Source organism: Typopeltis vanoorti, chromosome 5 (assembly GCF_054136105.1).
Source record: "Typopeltis vanoorti isolate ZY-2024b chromosome 5, IOZ_Tvanoo_1.0, whole genome shotgun sequence".
Taxonomy (NCBI): domain Eukaryota; kingdom Metazoa; phylum Arthropoda; class Arachnida; order Uropygi; family Thelyphonidae; genus Typopeltis; species Typopeltis vanoorti.
The window spans coordinates 12,550,405-12,574,838 of NC_143553.1; the positions used below are offsets into that span (position 1 = coordinate 12,550,405).

General features: G+C 35.2%; 1 protein-coding gene across 1 annotated transcript in view; it reads left to right on the plus strand.

Moving 5' to 3' along the window:
* Positions 1-24,434, plus strand: part of LOC150106228 (uncharacterized) — a 373,927-nt gene that overhangs the window by 99,742 nt on the left and 249,751 nt on the right. Inside the window, exon 5 of the mRNA XM_090392254.1 lies at positions 13,981-14,089. Coding sequence (XP_090248380.1) covers positions 13,981-14,089 — 109 coding nt within the window. The remainder of the gene's footprint in view (positions 1-13,980; positions 14,090-24,434) is intronic.

The following is a 24,434-nucleotide window of genomic DNA, read 5'->3' on the forward strand; positions in this document are numbered from 1 at the left end:
CTTTGTCCAAGTATCATTTAGCACTTCTGAAGGTATACTGAGCCTTGGTTGAAGGAGGAAAACCTTCAGTAATAAAAATCCATAAACAACAAGCAATTGGTTGAAATGTGGATAACACATGTTCACTTTAAATCTTACAAAACAGCTTGGGAAGGCGGAAGCAATAAAACTATATTGTTATTCACTTCACCCTTCTTATTATTCGTCATTCTGCCGCTACAAATTATTGTAGTGCCAGAATGACGAGTAATAAAAGAGGGGTCAAGTGAACAATATAGTTTTATTGCTTCTATCTTTTGAACGTTCTGACGCTATTTTTTTTTTTTTTTCTCCATTTGATTTCAATAATTTTTACTTATTCAATTTTAATTTGTTTGGATAATTAAAAAATATATATTTATTTAATTAATTTAATATTTTTTTAAATTTGTTCTTAACTTCAGGAATTTATTGACCATTTGTTACCTTAATAAAGTAGACATGGCACTGTGTTGAATTTTTTTTTCTGTTAATTGTATGTTATGTTCCATTTTTGTACTGACAATACCTGTGATACATAGGCAAGACTTCTACTAATAAAGAATATTACATAAAATCCTCTGTCTGGATTCACATTAATCCAAAGTGCTAATGGGCTAGCTTGCCCTGAATGTATACATTACTAAAGTGATTGCTCAATCAGTTACTGTTTTTTAGTGCATTCAATTCTCCTACCATCTGCATTCACTGAGATTATTCTTTCATGATTATTTTTCCTTTTACTTGATACATGTGCCTATATAAAGGTGAGGGGAGAGAGAGATTTTCTTTGGCATGTTTGGCTAACATCTTTCCATAGACTATTGGTACACCTGGTCATCTTTTTTCCAGTCTTGGATCCAGAACATTTTTTTTTTTTTTATAGCTTGTACTTTAAAATATTCATCCATTTAACTCCCATGCAATTTATTTTTTACTTCTGGAGGCAGCTGACAAAGCTTCCTGCAGACACATTTTTGACAATGGAAGTATCTGTAAAAGATGCATAAGGCTGAATTGGATTGTCTGTGAGGAAGTGGGTCAGTGAGAGCGGGAGAGACCATTGTTAACCATAATGTCTGCCTCTGCATAACATCAAGAATTTTTAGGTAGGTCTTTGGTGTGCCACCCCACATGAGAACAGTATTCTAAAATTGGATGGATTTGTGATTTGTACAGGTTTAGTAGCTATGTTAGGAAAAGATGTCTTGAGTGGAAAAATGATGCTGGAACATGAACTGAGGTTCTTTTAATGAAGAAAGACAGGACTGTATTTCAGAAGAATAGAAAGTGTAATTGTTATCCTCACTCCATTGAATGATATAAAGGTCTATGTTTAAGTCAGGTTGGCACCACAAGATTTGTCAAATGAATAGAAGGAAGGAAGTGTAATATCAGTGAAACTATGGATAACGTTATTGGTCAGTGAGAGAAGTTCATATATGAAGAAAGAGGTAGGTGACAAAATCCTAGGACATTTCTGTATTGGTCAAAAATGTCAGAGAAAGCATCTGCCACCAGCATCTTTGATCAACCAGAGAGAAAACTGGTTAACTAGTTACAGAGAGTGGAGAGTAAACCAGAGGATGATATAAAATCCGAGGGATAACAAAATAGAAAAACTATTTATTACTTCAGTGCACAACTAATTTTGTCTTCTTAGAAGACTTCATCATGGGCATAACATGAAAAGAGGAAATACAAAGAACAATAATTATAAATTAAGATACTATGGCATCTAGAACCCCTTTAAATGTCAGCAATCCATTTGTGGATATGAGATCATACCCACATTTTTTCATTTGGGTATGATCTCGTATCCACCAAAGTTTGGATAGCTGAGGAGTAACAATCAGAGAAGTTATAGCTTAGGTTAGTATTAAGGTGGACTGGATTGAGGACAGTTTTTGTCATTAAAATATTTCTTCTCTCAAGCTCATCATAGCATCTAAAAATGTTTTCTGATTTATTCCAGATTACTGTGTGAATGATAGTCTTCATTGTCAGGGTCAGCAGAATTAAGCACTCTATATGTAGTTCAATGGATTTTTCCATCTGGCTAACATATGACACATTGCAGTTACACCAAAAGTGATAAATGCCTAGAAACTTGAAACTGTCAAGTTTAGGTTTTGCTGTACCAAGTAAGGAAAAGAGTGATTAGAGGCGTGAAAGAAGTGAGAATTTTGGCTAACTTTAGTGAAATGGAGCTGATATACAGAAGAGATATAAAACTTTTTACATCGTTTATCTTCAATTTGGTAAGCAAGTAGATTAAACAGCAGCTTATGAATAGTCCACTATTGAAAGTTATCAGTTCTGTTTCACCAGAGTTAGCCAAAAATTCGGTCAAATAGCCAAAGCCATTTGACCGAATGCTGCATGGAAAGCTGTTACCTAAGTTGGAATAAATGGGAATGGATGTGATGCTGGGAGGCATGGGTAGAGCTGAGTCTCAGTCTATAAGTCTCAGCTCTGGCAAGGTTCAAGGGAGTGGAAAGAAGGTCAGATAGTTCCACTATATGAAGGTGACTAAAAGGCAGAAGTAGCAAATGACAGACCAATTAGTATCTTTGGAGTGGTGGTTAAAAGAAAATTCAGGAATGGATAGATAGGAATATGATACTTTATAGGGAGACAGCATGGCTTTGTAAAAGGTAGGTTCTGCCTCAGTAATTTATTCACATTTTATTATAAGGTGACAGCAGAATTGGAAAAAGGAAATGGCCACACCATGATACTACTGGAATTTGCAAAGGGATTTGATAGAATACTACATGGAGAACTATTACATTAGTTGGAGCAAATGGGAATGGATATGATGGTGGCTGCTAGACACACATCAGATGGTGGAGTGGAATCAAGGCAAATGAGGGTTACTAGTGGAGTGCCTCAGGGCTCTGTACTAGGACCACTATGCTTTAATTTGTATATTAATGATATAGCAGAAGATTTGAAGGAGTATATTCAGTTGTTTCCTGATGATGCAAAACTAGGGAAGTCAATAGTTGATAAAGGTGTGTAGATATCTTACCAGATGATTTTAATAAATTGGTAGTGTGGACAAAGGACAATGTCGTCAATTCACTGTTGTAAAATGTAAGGTAATGTACTTCGGGATGAAAGGATTACACACTTCATATCATATTGATGGTACCAGTTTATAAGAAATTCATGATGCTAGAGATCTGGGGACATATTGCAAGAGTTGGCAAAATAACTCAGAGGATTATTTGGGCGCTGAAGAGCACATTGAGAAGTAAAGATAGGGAGGTTATTATTCCTCTTTATAAGGCTACGATTTGGCCACATGCTGACTACTGTGCACAGATTTGGTCATCTGCGTTTCTTCGGGATCGGGAGATGGATAGATTGTGTGGGTGGGTCGCAGAGTTTAGCTGATAGGCAGAGGAGAGGAAGGGACACTATAAGATTGACCCAGAAGAAATTTTTCAATACATGGTGAGTAGGGGAAAAACAAAGGTTCACACTTGTAAGAGTGTGGTTAGTAAGGGTATGTGGACTAAGTTCTTTACTTGGGAAGTGGTGAATGAGTGGAATGATTGCCAGAGGCAGTTGTGAGCAACCCAACAGTGAATAGGTTTAACCACCCAACCGGCCAAGACGTGTGTGTGTGTGTGTGTGTGTGTGTGTGTGTGTGTGTGTGTGTGTGTGTGTGTGTGTGTGTGTGTATATATATATATATATATATATATATACATACACACACACACACACACGTCCAGGTTACCATGGATGTGAAGTGCATATTAAAATTGTAATACCATGATATTACATTGAAATATATGATGGATACGAAGTGTAGAGGAGTGATATATTTTATCTATATTGATGGCAACTTGGTTAAGGAGATGTATGATAGTTAATGGATAGAGTGAGTATCCCGCGATGAATCTTTTGACTCCGTGGAGTGCCCCAAAAAATTTCAGTTCTCTTCATTTTCAAAAGGTTCTCTAGACCAGTGCTTCCCAAACTTATGGATGTAATGGCCCCCTTGGAAAAATTAAAATATTTCACTGCCCCCATTGGAAAAAAAAATCATAATACAGACACATTATTATAATATTATTGTACACAGCGAATATTGCAAAAATCAAATGCAAATGTTACATTTTTAGTATCTTACATACACATTTGGCATAATTAGTCTTAAAACACTTATCCTGGCAATATACATTCATCTCTGTTAAAGGAGAGCCTGTGTAGCTCAGTGGATGTGGCGTTTGCACACCACCGCGCTAGGCTGCACGAAGGAAGTCTTGGTTTCGAGTCTAGTCGGCGACTAGAGGAAATTTTTCTAAGCCTTTTTTCGACCGGTTCCCGAGTTAGTTGATCTCTGGCACGGGCAAGCAGGTTTTTCGTCCTGTAAACTCAAGAAAATCGACCGTAGAACCCACATTATTTCAGACATTAAATATATTGTGTTAGGGTTAGAGACCACGAGATGGCGGCACATTTGAGCCGTTTCTCTTCACTGCGTACCACTTAATTAGTGATAGCCTTGGGCCATCTATCTCTGATTGGTACCAGTGGAGATTGAACTGCCCACTCAGTCTCCAAAAGTTAGATAGGGCTAAATGGCCTCGCCTACTCCCGTATATACGGGAATAAAAAGGCGTTAGCTGATTTTTTTTTTTTTTTTTTTTTTTTTTCTCTCTCTCTCTCTCTGTTAAAGGAAGGGGGTTTGGGAAAAGTGGAGGTAAAGCAACATGGGAGAATTATTTGAAAAAAACCCAGATTTTTTATATTATTATATTTCAATATTAATATATATATAAAATATTAATATATATATATATTATTATTATTATTAAGGGCGGGCAGAGAGCAGTTTGGGAGGCAGGGGTGAGAGAAGGATCTGAAATAGAAACTATTTTTTTGGGGGAAGAGGAAGGATTGATGGGAAAAGGTCAGGAGTGGGAGTCTTTCTAATACTTGTTTCTATTCTACATGTTGCACAGCATCATTGGCACATATGATATACACTGAAGTGTTCATTAAATATATCCACTATATCATTTACTGTGGTTACTCTGCTACCATAACTATCCAGCAGTGTTCAACTTGCCATAATTATTTTCCCTCTTTCTTGCCACATAGCAGAAAAATTCCCTTGTATTGGCTTTGACTTGAATGGTCAATCCACTCTCATATTCTACTTTTTCTTTTTTAACCATGTTTGTCACTTTTCTGGGTTGCGGTTTATATTCTTGATACATCTATTCACTACAAATTGTCTTGTACCTCCTTTCCTGTACCTTCTTTTGCCACACTGCTTGATTTCACTGTTCTTCCATTTCACTCCTATTCTAGTTATTCGCTTAACTCTTGGTATGCAGTTATGCATTGCTTATGTGTGATACTGCCTTATTATTTACCATGCATTTTAACATCTTTTCTGCACTGATCATCAACCTAATCTATTGATGCCAGTTGATTAATGAGCTTCTCATAATCACCCACCTTACAGTTCCATATATATATATATATATATATTAGGGTTACCAAGTAATTTTATAAGCTTGGTTATTTAACTCCTAATCCCAAGTATGCAAACAATTAAGTTTGTGCCTGAAACATAGTTCAAGTCGAAAGATGGTATAATACCAGGGCAACTCATTGTAAAGGTGGGTAAAGTTCTGATCACTAGTTTTAGTATTTTCCCATAATGTAAAGCACATCTCGCTAAAAGATGTTTGCTGCAATACATTATGGGTGGGGTCACTACCCAGACCGGTTTCAACCTTTTTCGAGGTCTCCTCAGTGAGTAGCTAGACCCTAAATACCAACGTTTTAGTAATACAGAGCCTTATCAACTTTACCTATAGAAGTTGCTGCAAGGTGTTTTTATTTTTAATAAGAATCTCTGGAGGAGATATAGATGTAATTAATTTTTTAACTTGGGGATATTGTATATTAGGGTTACCAAGTAATTTTATAAGCTTGGTTATTTAACTTCTAATCCCAAGTATGCAAACAATTAAGTTTGTGCCTGAAACATAGTTCACGTCTAAAGATGGTACAACATCAGGCAACTCATTGTAAAGGTGGGTAAAGCTCTGATCACTATTCTTAGTATTTTCCCATAATGTAAAAGCACATCTCACTAAAAGATGTATACTGCAATACATTATGGGTGGGGTCACTACCCAGACCGGTTTCAACCTTTTTTGAGGTCTCCTCAATGAGTAGCTAGACCCTAAATACCAAGGTTTTAGTAATACAGAGCCTTATCAACTTTACCTATAGAACTTGCTGCAAGGTGTTTTTATTTTTAATAAGAATCTCTGGAGGAGATATAGATGTAATTAATTTTTTAACTTGGGGATATTGTATATTAGGGTTACCAAGTAATTACTAAAACCTTGGTATTTAGTAATTTAAAACATCTCATTGGAAGTTCCTCCTCATATATCAAAAACTCTGAAGATTTCACATCTAAGATAACAAATTTAAAACTCAAGGATTCTGACAGAATGGTTAGTTTTGATATTGTCTCTCTCTCTCTTCACAAATGTGCCCACAGAAGAAGTCCTCAATCTACTGAAAAACAAAGTTTCCAAAAAAAAATTTTTGCCCTATTAATACATTGCATAAACTCCGGCTATTTCTCATTTGAAAGTAAAATATATAAACAAACAAGCGGCCTAGCTATGGTCAGCCCATTGTCTCCAATGTTAGCCAATATATTTCTAGAAGACTTTGAAGAAAGAGCTGTTTCAAGCGCAACTTTAAAACCTAAACTGTGGCTGCAATACATGGATGATATCTTCCTCATCTGGGATTATGGTCTAGAGGAGTTACAATCATTTGAATAATCGTCACCAGAACATCAAATTCACATCAGAACTTGAGATGAACAGCGTACTCGGGTTTTTGGATTTAAAGATCACTAGGTTGCCTGATTGTCTCAAATTTTTGATTTTTCGTAAAACTACTCACACAGACAGATACTTGCATGCCTCCTCTCATCACTTCCCTCTGCAGAAATTTGGTATTATTTCCACTCTGGCCCATCAGGCGAGATTTCTTATTTCAGAAGAAGAAGATCTTCAAATAGAACTTGACCACCTCACAAGCACATTCTTGAACAATGGCTATTCATCTCGAAGCACAACTAAATGTCTATATCCACGTCCAATCCTATTATACACATTCAGTTGCTGTTTGTGAGCTCTCTATCACCAAAACTGGCGAATTGATGAAGAAATTCAACGTTAGAACTTACTTCACCATCCTACCAAAACTTCGTTCTTTCCTGAATCAACCCAAACAAAAACACAACCAACTTCAATTTCCAGGAGTTTATAAAATCATCTGCAGCTGCAGTAAACCTTATTATGGACAAACTGATAAGTCTATCTCACTATGTCTTGAGGAGCATCAACGTGACATCTCATACAAGAGAACCCATGCAAGCGCCCTTGCCTGTCATGTTCTTTTCTCCACTAACTCCAATCTAGAAGTGCGCCAACACCAGATAGACTGGAACCTTATGACCACTATCCATAAATGCGGTGACGAGCTAGAGAGAAGTATCTTAGAATCAAAAGAAATAGTTCTGGATCCATCACATATGAACAGTAATTCAAGCTACAGCTTACCTGAATCTCGCAGCGCAATGATTCAATTCTGGCACTCTCGAGTGAGTAGCCACTCACGTATGCCTCGCGCTAGACCTGCCACGCAGACACCAGTTGAAATTTGACTGTTGCTATTCCCAATTTGTTTTATATGAGAAGTCCATGTTTTTTAACTTGTTATTTTTTCCAGTTCTTTTGTAGTTATTTACACACATGAAGAAGTCGGCGTTCTGACGAAACTAGTCGTGTTTTATTAAAGTTTTTATCATACCTTTCTCAGTGTTTCTAGTCAGTATCATTATTTTTTAAAATGTCTACAAGCTGAGTGAATAGAAGCTATAATATATATATATATATATATATATATATAAAAATAAATTTAACTGACTAGAACCCGAGAATGTATAACATAAACCTTTAATACATCACGACTAGTTTCATCGGTGCTCCAACTTCTTCAGGTGAGAAAAAAAAAACATAAGATATTAAAATAACAAGGTAAAAAACATGGACTTTCCAGCTTAATAAAAAGCAGAATAGTAACAGTCATATTTGAATAGGTGACCGCGTGCTACTGTTGGTTGATTCCAACCCTATCATTCATATACAGTTACCATTTATCAGCTCTCTTACCCCAAAACTAGTTAAGATTTTGAAGAAATTCAACACAAAGACTGATTATACTACTCTGCCAAAACTTCGTTCTTTTCTGAGTCGACCAAAACCAAAACACAACCAACTGCATTTTCCTGATGTTTATAAAGTTTTGTGTGACTGGTCAACCTTATTTTGGCCAAACAGAGAAATCTGTTTCACTTAGTCTTGAGGAACATAGACGTGACATCTCTTACAGTAGAACAAGAGCGAGCCCCCTTTCCAGTCATGTCCTCTTCTCGGCAAACCTTGAAGAACAGCCACATCAAGTTGACTGGGAACGCACTACTAATTTATATATATGCAAGGATGAATTCGAAAGAAGAATTATCGAATCAAAAGAAATAGTTCTGGACCCTTCACATTTGAACAACAATCTAAGCTACAATTTGCCTGATTCCCATAGTGCAATAATCCAATACTGGCGCTCTAAAATTAGCTGTCGCACACATTCAACTCATGCCAACAGTAGCACACGGTCACCTATTCAAATATGACTTACTATTCTGCTTTTTATTAAGCTGGAAAGTTCATGTTTTTTACTTTGTTATTTTTATATCTTATGTTTTTTATTTCTCACCTGAAGAAGTCGGAGCACCGATGAAACTAGTCGTGATGTATTAAAGGTTTTTGTTATACTTTCTCGGGTTCTAGTCAGTTAAATTTATTTTTATAAATATATACATCCTGAGTAAATCCTAATTTCAATTATATATATATATATTTTAAAACATAGATTTAATGACTTTAAAAACCGAGATAACTTATAAAGATTTTAATGAGAATAATACAACTAGTTTCGGCTTATAACTGCCTTCCTCAGGTATTCATAAAGGAAAAGAATAGTAATAAACATTGAAGTATCTAAAAAAAAAACTAGAAATTACAGATAAAAATTGCCTCACATAATTAATACATAAAACAGTTGTATTTTTTCAAGTTGTTCTAACAGGCGTGCCATTGTTTATTGCAAGTGTGCGTGCAAGCTCATGTGAATGCCAATATTGAATAACTGCAGTATGGCTATCTGGGATGTTATAACTCAGATTGTTGTTTAAGTGGACAACAATTTGTTGATCATCATTAGGATTCTTTGATAAAATAACATGAATGGATAACGTAGTTGCATGAGATATTTTGCAAGAGATGTCTCTCTTATGCTCCTCTATACGTTGTTCAAAAGATTTGTTAGCTTTTCCAAAATAAGGGATATTGCAATCGCACCATAATGCTGGTTTCTCACATTCACTTTTGCATTTCTTTTCTTGTTATTAGAAAAAACATTAGTCACACACTGCAGGAGGCCGATAAAAGTTATCTTTATCCACAGTCACTTTTACACGTTACCACTGTATTCAGCATTTATGCTTTAATTTCATCTGCACAGTTGACATTAATTACCAAACCCTTTAACTTGAAGTTATTTAGTTCTTAAAGTGGTGTATTGTTTCATTACATTTTTAAACATCCAGCAGTTCAGCATCTCTCAAACAAGTAATGAAGCAGTATTTTCATACCAGGCACATTTGGAGAAAAAAAAAAATCCATTTCCTGAAAGATAGAAAACTCACAAACACAATTGATTTTTCTGAGTTAAAGGTTATAAACCTATATAACAAATTTGAATCTGTCTGCTGCTACTGTAGTACCGTATTTACTTGAATATAACTTTGCACTTTTTTATCCAAAATGAAAGTTAAAAAATCGTGGTGCGAGATATATGCGGGGATTTTTGGAAATTAAAGGTTTTCAGGAAAAAACTAAATTCACATTTATAATTAAATCTTCAGTATTCATTATCATTTATAATTACCCACATTATTTATAAAGTGAATGCATTTAAATTTTAATTATAAATATTATTTACTCGATCGGCTTCTTGCCTTCATCAAGCAATATATTTGAATCTTTAGTTACAATGCTTTTGTAATTAACTTAAAACAGTGATCTACCCAGTGGCATCATCTTTGCTCCCATCGAGGGCATTAGAGATGCCGTTTTTAAAAAAAAAAACTTGACAATTGACGAAATCATGTCCCAAGCCCAAAATCTAGTTGCACAACAGTTCTGATCATAGTCTATTTATCTTACCTGCTGGAGTCAGGTCATAGCTGCCCGCTGCCATCTACTCCGAGTAGAACCTAAACTTCACCACTCCACCCTTGAACAATTCAAGATCAAATAGAAGTCAGTGCTCTTACTCCCACATTTCCTCTACTGGTTACTTCCATGTCTATACATATGATTTTTTGCAATATTAACAGAAGATCGTGCAACTCAATGACAAAGGCAAACTGACAATTACTGAGTTGAAATGCTGATTTTCTTCAACCGAATTCCATAATATTGGAAACTGCCATAACAACATTCATTATCTATTTCTTAAAGTTTTAAACTTTATTCATGTGCGAGGTAAATGGGAAACATTTTAATTTCTTTTTTTCATAAAGTAAAATCAGAGGTGCAAGATATACGCGAGGGTGAGTTATATTCGAGTAAATACAATATCACTGAAGTTATGACAAGGCTATGTGACCATTTGTTTTTGTTGATATAATTTTAGTTGACAGGTGATTTTTGACAATTTGTGTGAAAGTTACTGTCCCTCTTCCCACACATAGGAAGTGGCATGAAAAAAAAAAATTTCATGTTTGTGTTCTAGGTTATCAACTTTGTAGATGGGAATGATATTAAAAAAAAGCATACATATAAATGATATGTATCACAGAAACTAATCATCTTAAAACTTATAATTTATAGTAGAAAAGTTGCACCTTTATAAATGAATGAATTATAGTAGCAGAAATAAAAATACCTAAAAGACATCTCAGTGTTTTTATGGTTTACAAAAGAGAGAAAACAGGAGATTAGAAAACATTTTCTGAGATGTAACTTAATGGATGCTTTAAAATTAATTATACAACTGTAGTTGGAGATCTACACAAGTGGACACTTGGCCCATTTGTATTATTTGTAGGTATTTTTTAGTGAGAATCCATTACATGAAAATTATTTAAGAGATTTTGCAAATATTAATGACTTAAAAATAACTATTTTTTAAATTAAAATTATATTCATTTTTATAATATACAAATGTTAAAAAAAATTGCAAATATATCTGATAAAACAGATTTTCAGAGGATATGTAATTTTTTTCTGAGTCAAAAATGGAAATATGGTGAATAAGGAGTCAACATAAAGAAAACAAAAAAGAAACTTAAATTGCTTTAACAACATGAAAATATTAGATTGAAGCTGTCGAAGAAAAGCATATATTTGAATAATTTGTATCTGATGACACAGGAGATAGAATATATAAAAACAATTGCAACCAAAAACACACTTCTTCAATCTTATCAAGAATATTAGAAGATTTTGTCAGTGATATTGAAAATGTTGCCCATTAAAATATTTTGGGCCACAAAGTTGGAAAAAAAAAACATTATGCTTCTATGTATCAAATAATTCATCTGAAGGAAATAATAATAATGTGCCATTTTAACATATAGGATTAATTTTCTGACATACTCACTAAAAATAATCACAACAGCTCTTAAAATATGCAAAACATGGTCTCAAAAACTTAACCTTAAGCAAATTAAGGCAAAGTTGCAGATCCTATTGCAGCTTTGAAGGAGAAAATACATATTATCCAAGCTTAGGTAGATGAACATTTGATGACATCATGATGATAACTTTAGAAATTTATCTTGTACATAAGTGTTTTGGATATTGCATTGGTTTAAATGCAGTGTTCCAGAGAACCAAGAATTTTGTTTTCTGTTAGTATGGGAAATCGGAATACGATGGCTTATGTTCACATCATACAACTTCAAATTCACTGCTCAATTGGTATCAATGATACCTTTCATTTGGAACGACTTAATTTGAATCTTATCTAGAATTCCAAGAACCATTCGAAGGATTTCTTCATATGAAAGTGACTTAGCTGTTCTCATATAGAGGCAGCAGGAGTTTTCGTTCAAGAAACTAGAGCTTTTCATCCTGAATAACAGGCATACTGACCAGAAGCACATATACAATTTACAGAATAATACACTAGCCTTTCAGTCTTAGTTTCTTAAGTCATAATGCCAACACTCAGCCAGTGCAAATTTACTGTTTCTTGAAAATCTAAATAGTTATTTTGTTGAGCTGCCTTAAAAAAAAAAAAAATCTAAGTGAAGATTTTATGTGAATTCCTTTAAGGAAGTTTAGGCATAATGAGCATACTGAAGAGAAGAACATGCAGTGAAAAATGTCCCTACTCGGGCTGCAAGTAATATTGTCTTCTCCAAAACCAAGGTGATATCTTCAGTAAGTTAGTGATCCAAAGGATCATTCTAACTTATTAACTCTTGTTCACTCTATGATACTCAGCAGTGGTTCAACTCAGTGAGAAGTTAAACTTACCACTGAGCAGAACCACTCATCTCCTAGGGCAGGCACCAGTGCCTGATTAATGCCATATCAGTAGAATCTATCATAGGCAAGCATCCATCAGAATCATAATTTGAATGCTGTGATCAAAACTACTTCAGCAGGCACTCGCAACTCTAGAGGACCACATTAGTAGGTGCCAGACACAGGAAGATGTCAAGATTGAATAAAGCATAAATCATATTTTTCATATACAAGCAGTAAAACAGTGTATCATCTTATTACTAAAGTACTTGGATCAGAGATATCTGTAGAAAGTTTTTTTCACTTTACAGAATGAATTATACTTGACAAAAAAATTGTATTTTTTTTTTAATCCTTTATCCCACTGTAAGCAAATGTAGTTTGCAGGCAAAATATCTTCATGAGTGGACTAGTATGTGGGGTCTGTTAACTTCACATCAGTTGCCCTACTATCCTATAATGCAAAGCTACATTTTCTTTTGGATATGTAGCTTTACATTATGGGTCCACTTCCTGATTCGCACTACATTAATTCAGCATTGGTATCTTCCTGAATCTAGTTTCTACTGATGACATTTTAATAATGTTTGCCTTTGGGTTTGTTCCTGAGAGTAGAGCAGTTCTACTTGGTGGTAGGTTTTCTCATGTCACGGAATGGAGCCACTGCTGACTGTCATAGTGATATTGACCCGACCTGATTTTGATCTTTATTGAGGTACTGTTAAAAGCGCAGGGATACTCCTCCATAAATTCTGGAGTATATCATGTCAGGAGTGAAAATTTGGGTCACTCAGAGAATTAGTGATCTCTGAGTGAGTCAAATTATTACTCCTGAACTCATCATTACTGACTTGATATACTCCAGAATTTTTGAAGAGGTATCCCTGCACTTTTAACAGTACCTCAATAAAGGTCAAAACTAGTCTGAAGAATCCTTTCTATAATGCATAGTCATATACACATATGAAGAGAAGTGTGTTTTGCATTATGGGAATTGTTATTCAGTCCACAGTCTCGATATATAAGTAGCCTAGTCATGAAAATACTTAATGTGCAGACTTTATTTGCTTATACTTGGAAGGATGAAACAGGAATATTCTTTCTTGCCAATTATAATTTACTTTGATTTCTAAATACAAGCATTAGTTAGCTCATTTAAAAAATGTTAAAAGTTTAGTATTATTGCTGAGATGAATTCTTTAAGTGCTCTTGAAAATACATTTTATAATATTAAAATGATTTAATTATAAGTTTTTGAGTATTGTTTTTTTTTTTTTTTCCCTCTCCCACTCATTCATAGCAAAGGTGAGTCAACTGTGTTCAGAGCACATTCAGCTACAGTCAGAAGCGTTGATTTTTCCTCAGATAATAAATATATTCTTACTGCTTCAGATGATAAAACTGTTAAGGTAATTTATGTTTTTATCTATTCTTAAAATTATCTGGCACATTATAGTATTTTTCAGCATAATTCTTACTTCAGGAATTGGTATTTCATTGCTTTCTTAGTGCTTTTGATTGAGGGTTTTCACTGGCCTGGCAGCTGTTTAGCTGTTCCTTTTCTTTTCCCAAAGTGCATATAAGGAAATCTGCCTAGTGATACTAACAACCAAGCATTAAGTTTGCACAGATGCTAAGATTACTTCTTTCTAATCTCCTTAGCATGTTTAATGCATTGAATCTTAATGTATAGTGATGAAATGTCTTGCCAGACTCTTTTACATATTATCTTTGTGAAAATATTAAAACATGATATTGAAATTTGAACAGTACTTTAAAGTCTGTGTGTATATATATCTTAGTTGTAAGTAACAGTAATGTTATTTAAAAATTAATATTTGAATTCACTATATTGGATATTAATCATAACAGCGGAGTATATTTTATATACTACACTGGTGTCAAAAAGCTGAGGATGAACTTCATTTTTCCTGTATATGAAAAAATTTCCATGACTATAACCAAACATGTACTATGCAAAAAATTTTTTTTTATAAATTTCATACGAATTAAATTGCAATACATTTTTGGCAAAAGCAAGTTTCCCAAGGATATAGTTAAGGAATTAATGTATAGTGCTTACAGAAAACTATGCGGGGAGACATTTCAGTGTGGAACATGTCCATCCCAAACTGCAATTCATCTCTTACAATGTTGTACCATGCTTAGCACCAAGTGATTCAGGAGTTCTTGAGGCAAACTGGCCCACTCCTCCTTCAGAGCAAGGGTAAAGCCTTGTTTGTTTTCTGGAGGGGAATTTTGAGCAGCCAAACGTGTTGCATCCCAAATGTGTTCTATGGGGTTAAAATCTAGGGAGCATCCCAGCCACTCAATTCAATTAACATCATCAGTCTCCAGAAGCACTTCCACTGCTCCTGTATGATATGGTGTGACATTGTCATCCAAAAAAATTAATTCTTCACCTACAGCACCAGGGAACAATCGAACATGATAGTGAAGAACTTTATTGCAATATCGTTCACCAGTCAAAGTCCCTTTTTTCAGCACTTGTAGTTCAGTGCATCTATAAAGCCTCTACACACCACATATCTATCCCTTTCAAGAACATTCTTGTGATGGTAAGCAGTACCACTTTCATGCCAGATCGAGTGTCGTCTAGAATCGGAGAGAAACTAAAATGACTCTCATCTGTAAAGAGTACATTAGCCCTTTGGTGTCTTGTTCAATTTTTGTGGATACAGCACCACTAAAAACGTGATCTATGATGAGATGTGGATAAAGGGATGCAGGCCTTTGGGCATATAGGCCTAGTTGTTGCAGACATCTTGCCATAATTCATTGAGATATTCGTGTACCTGTACTTGAATGGAGCCAACTTGTATCAACGTATCAACATGTATCAATTACATTCTGCTGTTATAACCAAAAATCTCTCTTCATGCTCCATTGCAGAGAAGGGGAATCTCTTGGCAAATGTTTGGATACATTACATTTGTTTGAAACTGCCAAGAGCTTGGATACAATGCTATGTGCAGCAGTTTCAAACTCTTTGGCAATATCAGTAATTCTGTGGCCTTCAAGATTTCCAATAAGAAAGAAAGCTAAACACTGTGTAAAACACTGTGCAGAGCTAAACAAAAGTCATGGGAAGACTTGGGAAAGAACATAGAAAATAAATATCAAGAAGGTAGCAAGATATTCTGGAGGTTGTTGAAGCTCAGAAATGGAGGAAAGAGTGTTGTGAAAGGAATTAGAGATGATAAAGGTGACATGAAACTGGAGAAAACGATATCTTTGAAGTATGCAGTAATTACTTTGAATATTTGCTAAATGAAACAAGTAGTGATAGCACAGTGGTAAAAAAACACTCAACAGGCATACAGTCAGGAATATATATATCCATACTTGAAGTAGAAAAAGCCATCAAAGGCTTGAAATGTCGAAAGGCAGCAGGAGTAGATGATATTCAACCAGAAATACTGAAGTATGGAGGTATAAAAGTCTTACAGTTGCTGCACACCATAATTCAGAAGGCCTGGACAGAGGGAAGAATTCCTGATGTATGGAGTAGAGCTCTCATAATACCCCATATATAAAAAGGGAAATAAAACTGAATGTCAGAATTACAGAGGTAGTTCCCTACTGAGTGTTCCTGGTAAGATTTATGCAAGGATACTTGAGAAACGGTAGAGAAGAATTGTGGAAGAAAAGCTTGGTGAAGAACAAGCTGGATTCAAGCCAAATAGAGGGTGTCAGGATCAGATCTTCACTTTACGACAAATAGTTGAGAAATCATGGTAATATAACAAAGATCTGTATTTAAGTTTTGTAGATCTGGAAAAGGCATATGACAAGGTGCCAAGAGAGAAGCTATTCAATACTCTACAATTGTATGGTGTCAATGGGGCATTATATCAAGCAATACTTAGTCTTTATTTGACTTGTAAGTCAGCAGTTTTGTTTTATTTGCTTTGCTTTATGTGGATGATGTTATACTTCTGATAAAAATTGTAGACAGGAAGTTATTAATGATGGAAATTTTTCATGTAGTACTCTCATATCCTGTACACCCCTTGAGGGTACATGCCAGGAATTTGATGATGAAATCATCTAGATGCTGTCTTTGAGACATTACAAGATATCCAGGTTTCCATCTTTATTCCTTCACAAAAAGAGGTTCCTTCAAACATAATTTGCCTAGCACAGCCTTTTGCCTTTATCTTAACATCATTATTAACTTAATGCTACCACACAATCCCTTTGCACACTGCTTGAAAATTTGAATGTGTGCCTGCTTTCTACTCAGAATTGTCAGTTATACAAATTGCCACAAGTGGTTGCAATCTTCAGAAATAGTGTTCATCTTTAAGTTTTGGAACCTAGTGTATTTTTAACCTCTTAATTTGCACTGATTTTTTTAAAATTTTATATCTGTTTGTTATTTTTCCTACTTGACACAGAATTAAAATATCACCAATCCCTCTGATAGAGTGTTCACCCTGGATTGTGCTCTGAGGAAAAATGGCATACACAAGGTGATTGTAAAGTCACACAACCAACAGTTTCAATTTTTACCAATTGTTTCCAAATCGTTATAATCGTTCGTTACATCACTAGATGTCACCATCATATTATTACAAACTATTGGAGATGTCGAGTTTACTGTCATGTGTACACATTGTTCTCATTGTAACTTTGTTCATTGTGGAAGCAAAATGTCTTTTTCCCAGCTGCAGTGAGTTTTCATTTTGAAAAGATATTTTGCTAATCATTCTTATGCATGAGTTATTGAGGAATTTTGCAATAAATATTCAGCTACAGCAGTCCCTCAGAAGTCGAAGATAATGAGATTAGCAGCATTTTTGGGAAACTGGATCTGTTGCAGATAGAAATCGCTCTAGAAGACCCTCCATTTTGACTGATACTAAAATGGTTAAAGTAAAGAGAGCACTGCAGCAGTCCCCGATATAAAAAAAAAAAAAAAAAAAAAAAAAAGCCTCAGGAAACTTGCCATGCAATCATCAGTGTCATATGGTAGTGCTCAGAAAGCTGCGAGATCGTTACATCTTCATCCATATTGTGTGCACTCAATATGGATGGGTCCTTCAGTTATGGAAAGTCCATGAACTGAAGGACCCAGATGAAGGCAAATGAATAATCTGCAGATGATTACTCTCATTCGTTGAAGAACATGGTATAGAGATGATTGATACAGTTTTCTTCAGTGACGAGGCCTGGTTTCACCTCAGTGGGTATGTGAATAGTCAAAACAGTATTTGGTCATGTGAAAATCCACATACTTTTCATGAAAAAGTTTTGCATTCTTAAAAAATTGTAGTTTAGTGTGAAATATCATGCAGTTGTATAGTGGGACCCATTTCCTTTGAAATGACAGTGAATACTTCCATGTACTATGACATCATCATGGAGTTCGTGGCACTCCTTGATGCTAGCTGATGTCACTGTTGGTTCCATGCAAGACAGTGACACATGTCGAATAGTACCATACATTTTTTGTTGACCATCTCATCTTGAAAGAATTGTGGCTCCCAAGATCACCAGATTTATCACCACCAAATTTTTTCCTTTGGGGGGTATCTCAAAGGTGTTGTATATTGGAATAATCCTTACACACTGGATAAACTAAAAATGAACATTTCAACAAAGACTGAAAACATCAGTGTACAGGTGCTTCATGCGGTGGCATCAAACCTGGTAAAAAGAGTGCGAGTTTACATTCACAAAGGAGATGGCCGCTTTCAACATATATTATAATGAGGTTCTTATTCTTTTGTTGTAAAGATCCAGTTATAACCTGTATTTGTAGCTGTTTCATTTTTTATATACTTGTAATGAACCTTGAAACATATGTGCCATATCTGGGTTGTGCGACTTTACAATCACTCTGTACAATGACTGCATTGTATAGATTATGAAATCTGTTTAGCTCAGTGGAAGTGGCGCTTGCGTCCTCTGCGCTTGGTTGCTCAAAGTCAGACTTAAGTTTAGGTCTAGTCGCTGACTGGAGGAACTTTTTCTAAGCCTTTCTTCTACTGATTCCCAAGTTACTCAATCTCTGACACAGGCCAGTGAGTTTTCCCCTCTCGGAAACTCGGGTTTTTTATCCCGTAAACTGAAGAAAATCGACCGTTGTACCCACATTATTTCAGACAGTAGCGTATCTTGTTAGGGTTAGGTACCAAAAGATGGCAGCACTTGTTTGCCAACCTCTTCATCGGTGGCTGCTATAATTAGTGATAGACATGGGCCAGCTATCTCTGATTGGCTACCGGTGGAGATTGAACTACCCACTCAGTCTCCAAAAGCTAGATAGGGTAAAATCCTAGCCTACTCCTTATAAGGGAATAAAAGGCATTAGCTGATTTATTTTATCTGATTTATTTATTTATAAATAATAACTAAGCATGAATTTATTACTTGACTGACATTTTATTTATTGGAGAATTTTTTACCCTAGTGTCTAGAGCACCTTCAGGATGAATTTCAAATTAAACAAGAGAAAACTAGAACTCTCAACAATGAAAATATATTCACTACTTGTACGTGATAGTGGCATAGTCTAAAATTACTTTCATCAATCATAGTAAAATCCTTTTCATTTATTAAGAACAGTCCTCATTTTAGAAAAATGATATCGGAGCTTTTATCACTGATGATCATGATGATCATAAGTGAAAAAAAAAGAAAATTCTTAGAACCCAAGCAAAATATTAATGAAACAGAGAAATAAATACACAACAAGCACAACAAATTTTACAAGATGATTTCTGCTCCATCAATCTACACACGTTCCTGAATGAATCGCTTGGTCAACATTATTAATTCATTGGATTAACTCCACGCCTAGTTATTTATTGTGCTACTAAATGTATACAGCAGCTGTTATTATTGTTTAGTTAATTATAATTCACAAACAAAGCTCTTTCTCTCTTCTTATAAGTTTTATTTATGGCATTATAAATGTATTTACACATCCAGAATTTATAGGATCACACATTTGCTCCACCTAGCAACTTATAGGACACACACATAATATCACTAATGTTAATTATTAATAACTTGTTACCAGTAATGAAAGTATTTTTCACACTTGTTCTTTTTTTCCTTTTTATTTCCCATCCTCACATCTCTCATTAATAATGGTTCACATGTTTACACATGTTCGTAATTGAAATATACTGATCGAATGCATTCTCCTGATTGTTTTCTAATATATCCTAAAACAAATGCATTTCCCTTTTCCTCCTTCCCATGCGGATTTAGTTGCAATCAAAGAACCATCACGATATGTGTTGCATGTCCACTGACATACAAGCATGAAATTGCCATGGGACAAAGTCTGTTCCCTCACTCTGCTAGAATGGTTAGGGCAACAGCAAAAGGGTATCAATTGCCAACGATGAATGTGTTAACTGGATTTTAACCAAAGTATGGGAAAACTCTTCTTAGGATAAAATTTACTCAGAAAAATGAATCCAGCAAGTGCCTTCAATTTTTGGATGTACTGATTAAAAGAGAAACAGTAGTCACAGTAAACATATGAAATGATATATTCATGTCCAGCTACAGGAGAGGTATCATCAAGATGCTTGTACACTGTGTCAATTCAATTTTCTTAATCTAGGTTGCTTAAACCTAGATTAAGAAAACCAAGCACCTGAAAATAGTAAAATATTTATTAGTAATGGTTCTAATATACAACCAGATAATCAAGATACAACCAGTTGACAACAAACAAAGAACAGCTTTTCATCTAATCTTCACTCAAAAAAACTAATAATTATAACAGTGAAGATATATATAAACTTCTCAGTAGGAACTTGAGCATATAAAGAATTCATAAAATATAGTCATTCATTCCTTATTTTTTCCTTATTTCTTAAAGGGAATTATTTCTGACTCTCCTTTATATTCTTCTCACCTTTCCAATTTTTTTACATCTCTCTCTCTCTCTCTCTCTCTCATGTTCACTAGCTGTTTGGTTCCATATCGCAATTGAGCATATGCTGTATTCTCCCATTTGCAACTGCTTGAAATGATGCCACAATAGCCAGAGCCATTACCGAAAAAACTTCTCTTCTCAAACAGCGAAGAAAAGCTTTTTCAGTAATGGCGGACTATATATGTTTATTTTTGGTGCAATGAAGTTTCTTTTACCACTTGATGATTATTTCATTGCACTCAGTATTAAAAAACATCCACAGGTATTTTAATTCCAACTATGTAGGAAGGATTGTATATCTTGCCAGTTAATTATGCTGCTGAATGATAAGCTGTTTCCAATGACATAGCCATGAGGTGTGGTTAGGCTTAATGAATTTGTTACTCAACCACTAATAGTGGTTGACTAACACTGTTGACTAAAACTATAAGCACTGTTGCTATATTCTTCTTACGGTAAAATATAATTTTAACATAATGATATTTTTATAAATCTTTTATTTAATTTTCAGTTATTATAATTATTATTATCTGAGACCTCAAGGGAGTCAAGGAATCATTGAGGGAGGCTATAAATCGCCCAAACCAGCTGTCATACCTTCCCTTAAATGCATTTACACTAGATGCACTCACTGCTACTAAAGGCAAAATGTTCCACTTACTCAATGCACTACGAGGGTTGTTTTGAAAATTTTGGTAAATTTCCAATAGATGGCGACACCATTCATTCATACTAGTGTTGGCACGTATCATCTTTTTCATGACCCCTGGCAAAATTTTAGCCACATGCGATGCGTAGTTCTCGTTTGGCAAACATTTTAAAATGACCGTGTTCACATTTTTCATAAAAATGGAAAAAAACAAGTTATGTGCAGTGATAAAACACTTTTATTTGAAGAAGTGGATGGCTACGCAGATCAAAGCCGAGTTAGATGCAGTTCATGGGGACTCTGCACCACCATTAAAGACTATTTATTTTTTGGATCAATGAGTTTAAACATGGTCGTAATTCCATCGAAGATGACGCGCGCTCTGGATGCCTGACTGAGGTCACTGTGAAGGAAATGATTGACAAAAATCCATGGTATCGTTATAGAAGACTGCCGAGTGAGATTGCTGAGATTGTAGGTATCTGAAGTGAATGGGTGTATAATATCCTGCATGAAAAATTGCACATGGCAAAAGCTGTGTGCGCGATGGGTGCTGCTGTTGACTGTCGATCAAAAACGCATGTGAAAAGACATTTCAGCGCAGTGTTTGGTGATGTTTAATTGCAATTTGCCGAATTTTTTGCTTCCATTCATGACTGTAGACGAAACTTGGATCCACCACTACACACCTGAGTCCATGAAGCAGTCAAAGCAGTGGACAATGCCTAGTGAAAGAGCACTGAAAAAAGCAAAGACTGTTTTGTCAGCTGAGAAGGTGATGGCCACTTTTTTTGGGATTCCCAAGGAAATATCAAGATAGGCTATTTGGAAAAGGGTAAGACAATAACAGAGTCTATTATGTATCATTGTTGGACCGTTTAAAAGAAGAACTGAAGAAAAAACAGCCAAGATTGGTGCACAAAAAAGTGCTCTTTCATCAAGACAATGCACCATCCCACACATCGATTTTGCCACCGTTGCAATGGCAAAATTGCAAGAATCGAGGTTCGAATTGGTTCCACATCCACCGCATTCTCCGGACTTGGCCCTGTGTGACTTCTTCTTGTTCCCAAACTTAAAAATTTGGCTTGATGGGAAAAACTTTTCTATGAACAAGGATGTCATCAAGGCTGTCAATGACTATTTTGCACAATTTGACAAATCCTACTTTTTAGATGGGATTAAAAAAAATTGGAAACTTGCTGGACCAAATGTGTAGGCCTTAATGGAGACTATGTTGAGAAATAAAGGTGATTTTTTTTCACAACAAATCTGTTTAACATTTGTTGTGGAAAAAAATAACTTATTGTCTTTACCAACAATGATGCATACTTTTCAAACAACCCTCGTATGAGAGAAAAACCTAGCTCTTACCCCTTTTTTGACCTGAACAAATTTAACTTCCGTGACTGACCCGATGTTCTCTCTCCCCACCTTCTATATAACAAAAAATTTTATCAGATGATATCCTATAACATCCATTCAAAAGTTTATAGACCTCTATCGTATCATGTCCTATCATATTATATGATATATCCTATCCCATCTCATCCCATTAACCCGTCTGCAATCCCCCATGCTCGTAATCTGTAATTATAATCTAGATCCCATAATTCAGATATAATATTTGTAACTCTTCTTTGCATCCTTTCTACAGCTTCTTTATCCCCTTGTAACCCAGGAGACCAAATCTGTGCACAATAATTCAGGTGTGGTCTTATCAAGGCCTTATAAAGAGGCAAAAATGATTTCCTTATCCTTTCATATCAAGGTTTGCTTGCATTTATCCTCTGAGTTGTATTTGCAACCTTTGCTATGTGGCTTTTGAATTTCAAATTCTTATCCACCATTACACCAAGATCCCTAGCCTCATTAGTTTCTTGTAGCATAACCCTGCTAATATAATATGCCGCTGGAAATCTCATCATGCTAAAGTGCATAACTTTACATTTACTAACATTAAACTGATAGCCATTTTTGTTGCCCAAATTTCCAGACTGTTCAAATAATTTTGTAAGTGCTGAATATCAGCAGCATCCCTGATTGCTCTGCCTATCTTTGCATCATCAGCAAACAATTACACATCTCCTGTTAGACCCTTCCTAATGTCATTAATACATCGATTAAACAATAATGGCCCAAGGACTGAACCCTGAGGGTTCGGTCCTTGGGCCATTGGTCACCTTAAATATGGCAGATTCACACTCACTGTATACCATGATTTGATACCTGTTTATCAACCATTCAGTTATCCAAGTCATATCCCAAACTCACATTCTCTAGTTTATGCAGCAGCCTTTCATGTAGTATCCTATCAAAGGACTTAGCAAAGCGATACATTACCATAATATATCCATTCCCTTTGTCCAACTCAGCCATAACATTTTCATAAAAAATTAGCAAATTGCTAAAACCTGACATCTCTTTAGTAAATCCATGCTGCTCCTTGCAGAGTATAATTAGTTTGTCTATCAATTTCTGTATTCGAGTTCTTACCAACTTTTCTAAAATCTTCACTACCACACCAGAGATACTGATACGTTGGTAGTTAGACACATCCGTTTTTCTACCACCCTTGTACAATGGAACTATCATACATTCCTTCCATTCCTGTGGTATCATTCCTGAGCTGAGACTCAAGTTATACAAGCATGTTAAAGGCTTAGTTAAATCTGTGAACATTCCTTTAGCAAACATGCTGATATTCCATCTGTCCCTATTGACAAATTCTTATTCAGGTTACGCAACAGCTCTTCAACTTCATTTTCATGCACCTCTAACTCTTTATCCAATGTAATAGTAGTAGTAGTAGTAGTAGCACTAGGCACTATGTTACACACACCTGGATGATATATCTTAGCAAAGTGAGCACTCATTAATTGAAAAATCTCATTAGCTTCTGACACTAGAATACTATCTGCATTCAATAAAGTTATTTTTCCACATACATTCTGTCTTTTGCTTTTGGCATAACGATAAAATTCCTTTTGATTGCCTTTAGCTTGCATAGCTAATTTCTTGTTATACTTTGATTTAGTTTTCTGCACAAGACTTGTTACTTTTCTGGCCTGAGCTTTATATATTTCATAACACCTTCCACTCTTATTCTCACAATATTCTTTCCACATCATCTTCTTGTGGATCTCTTGCTTAATAAGGTTGGACATCCATTTCAATCCCA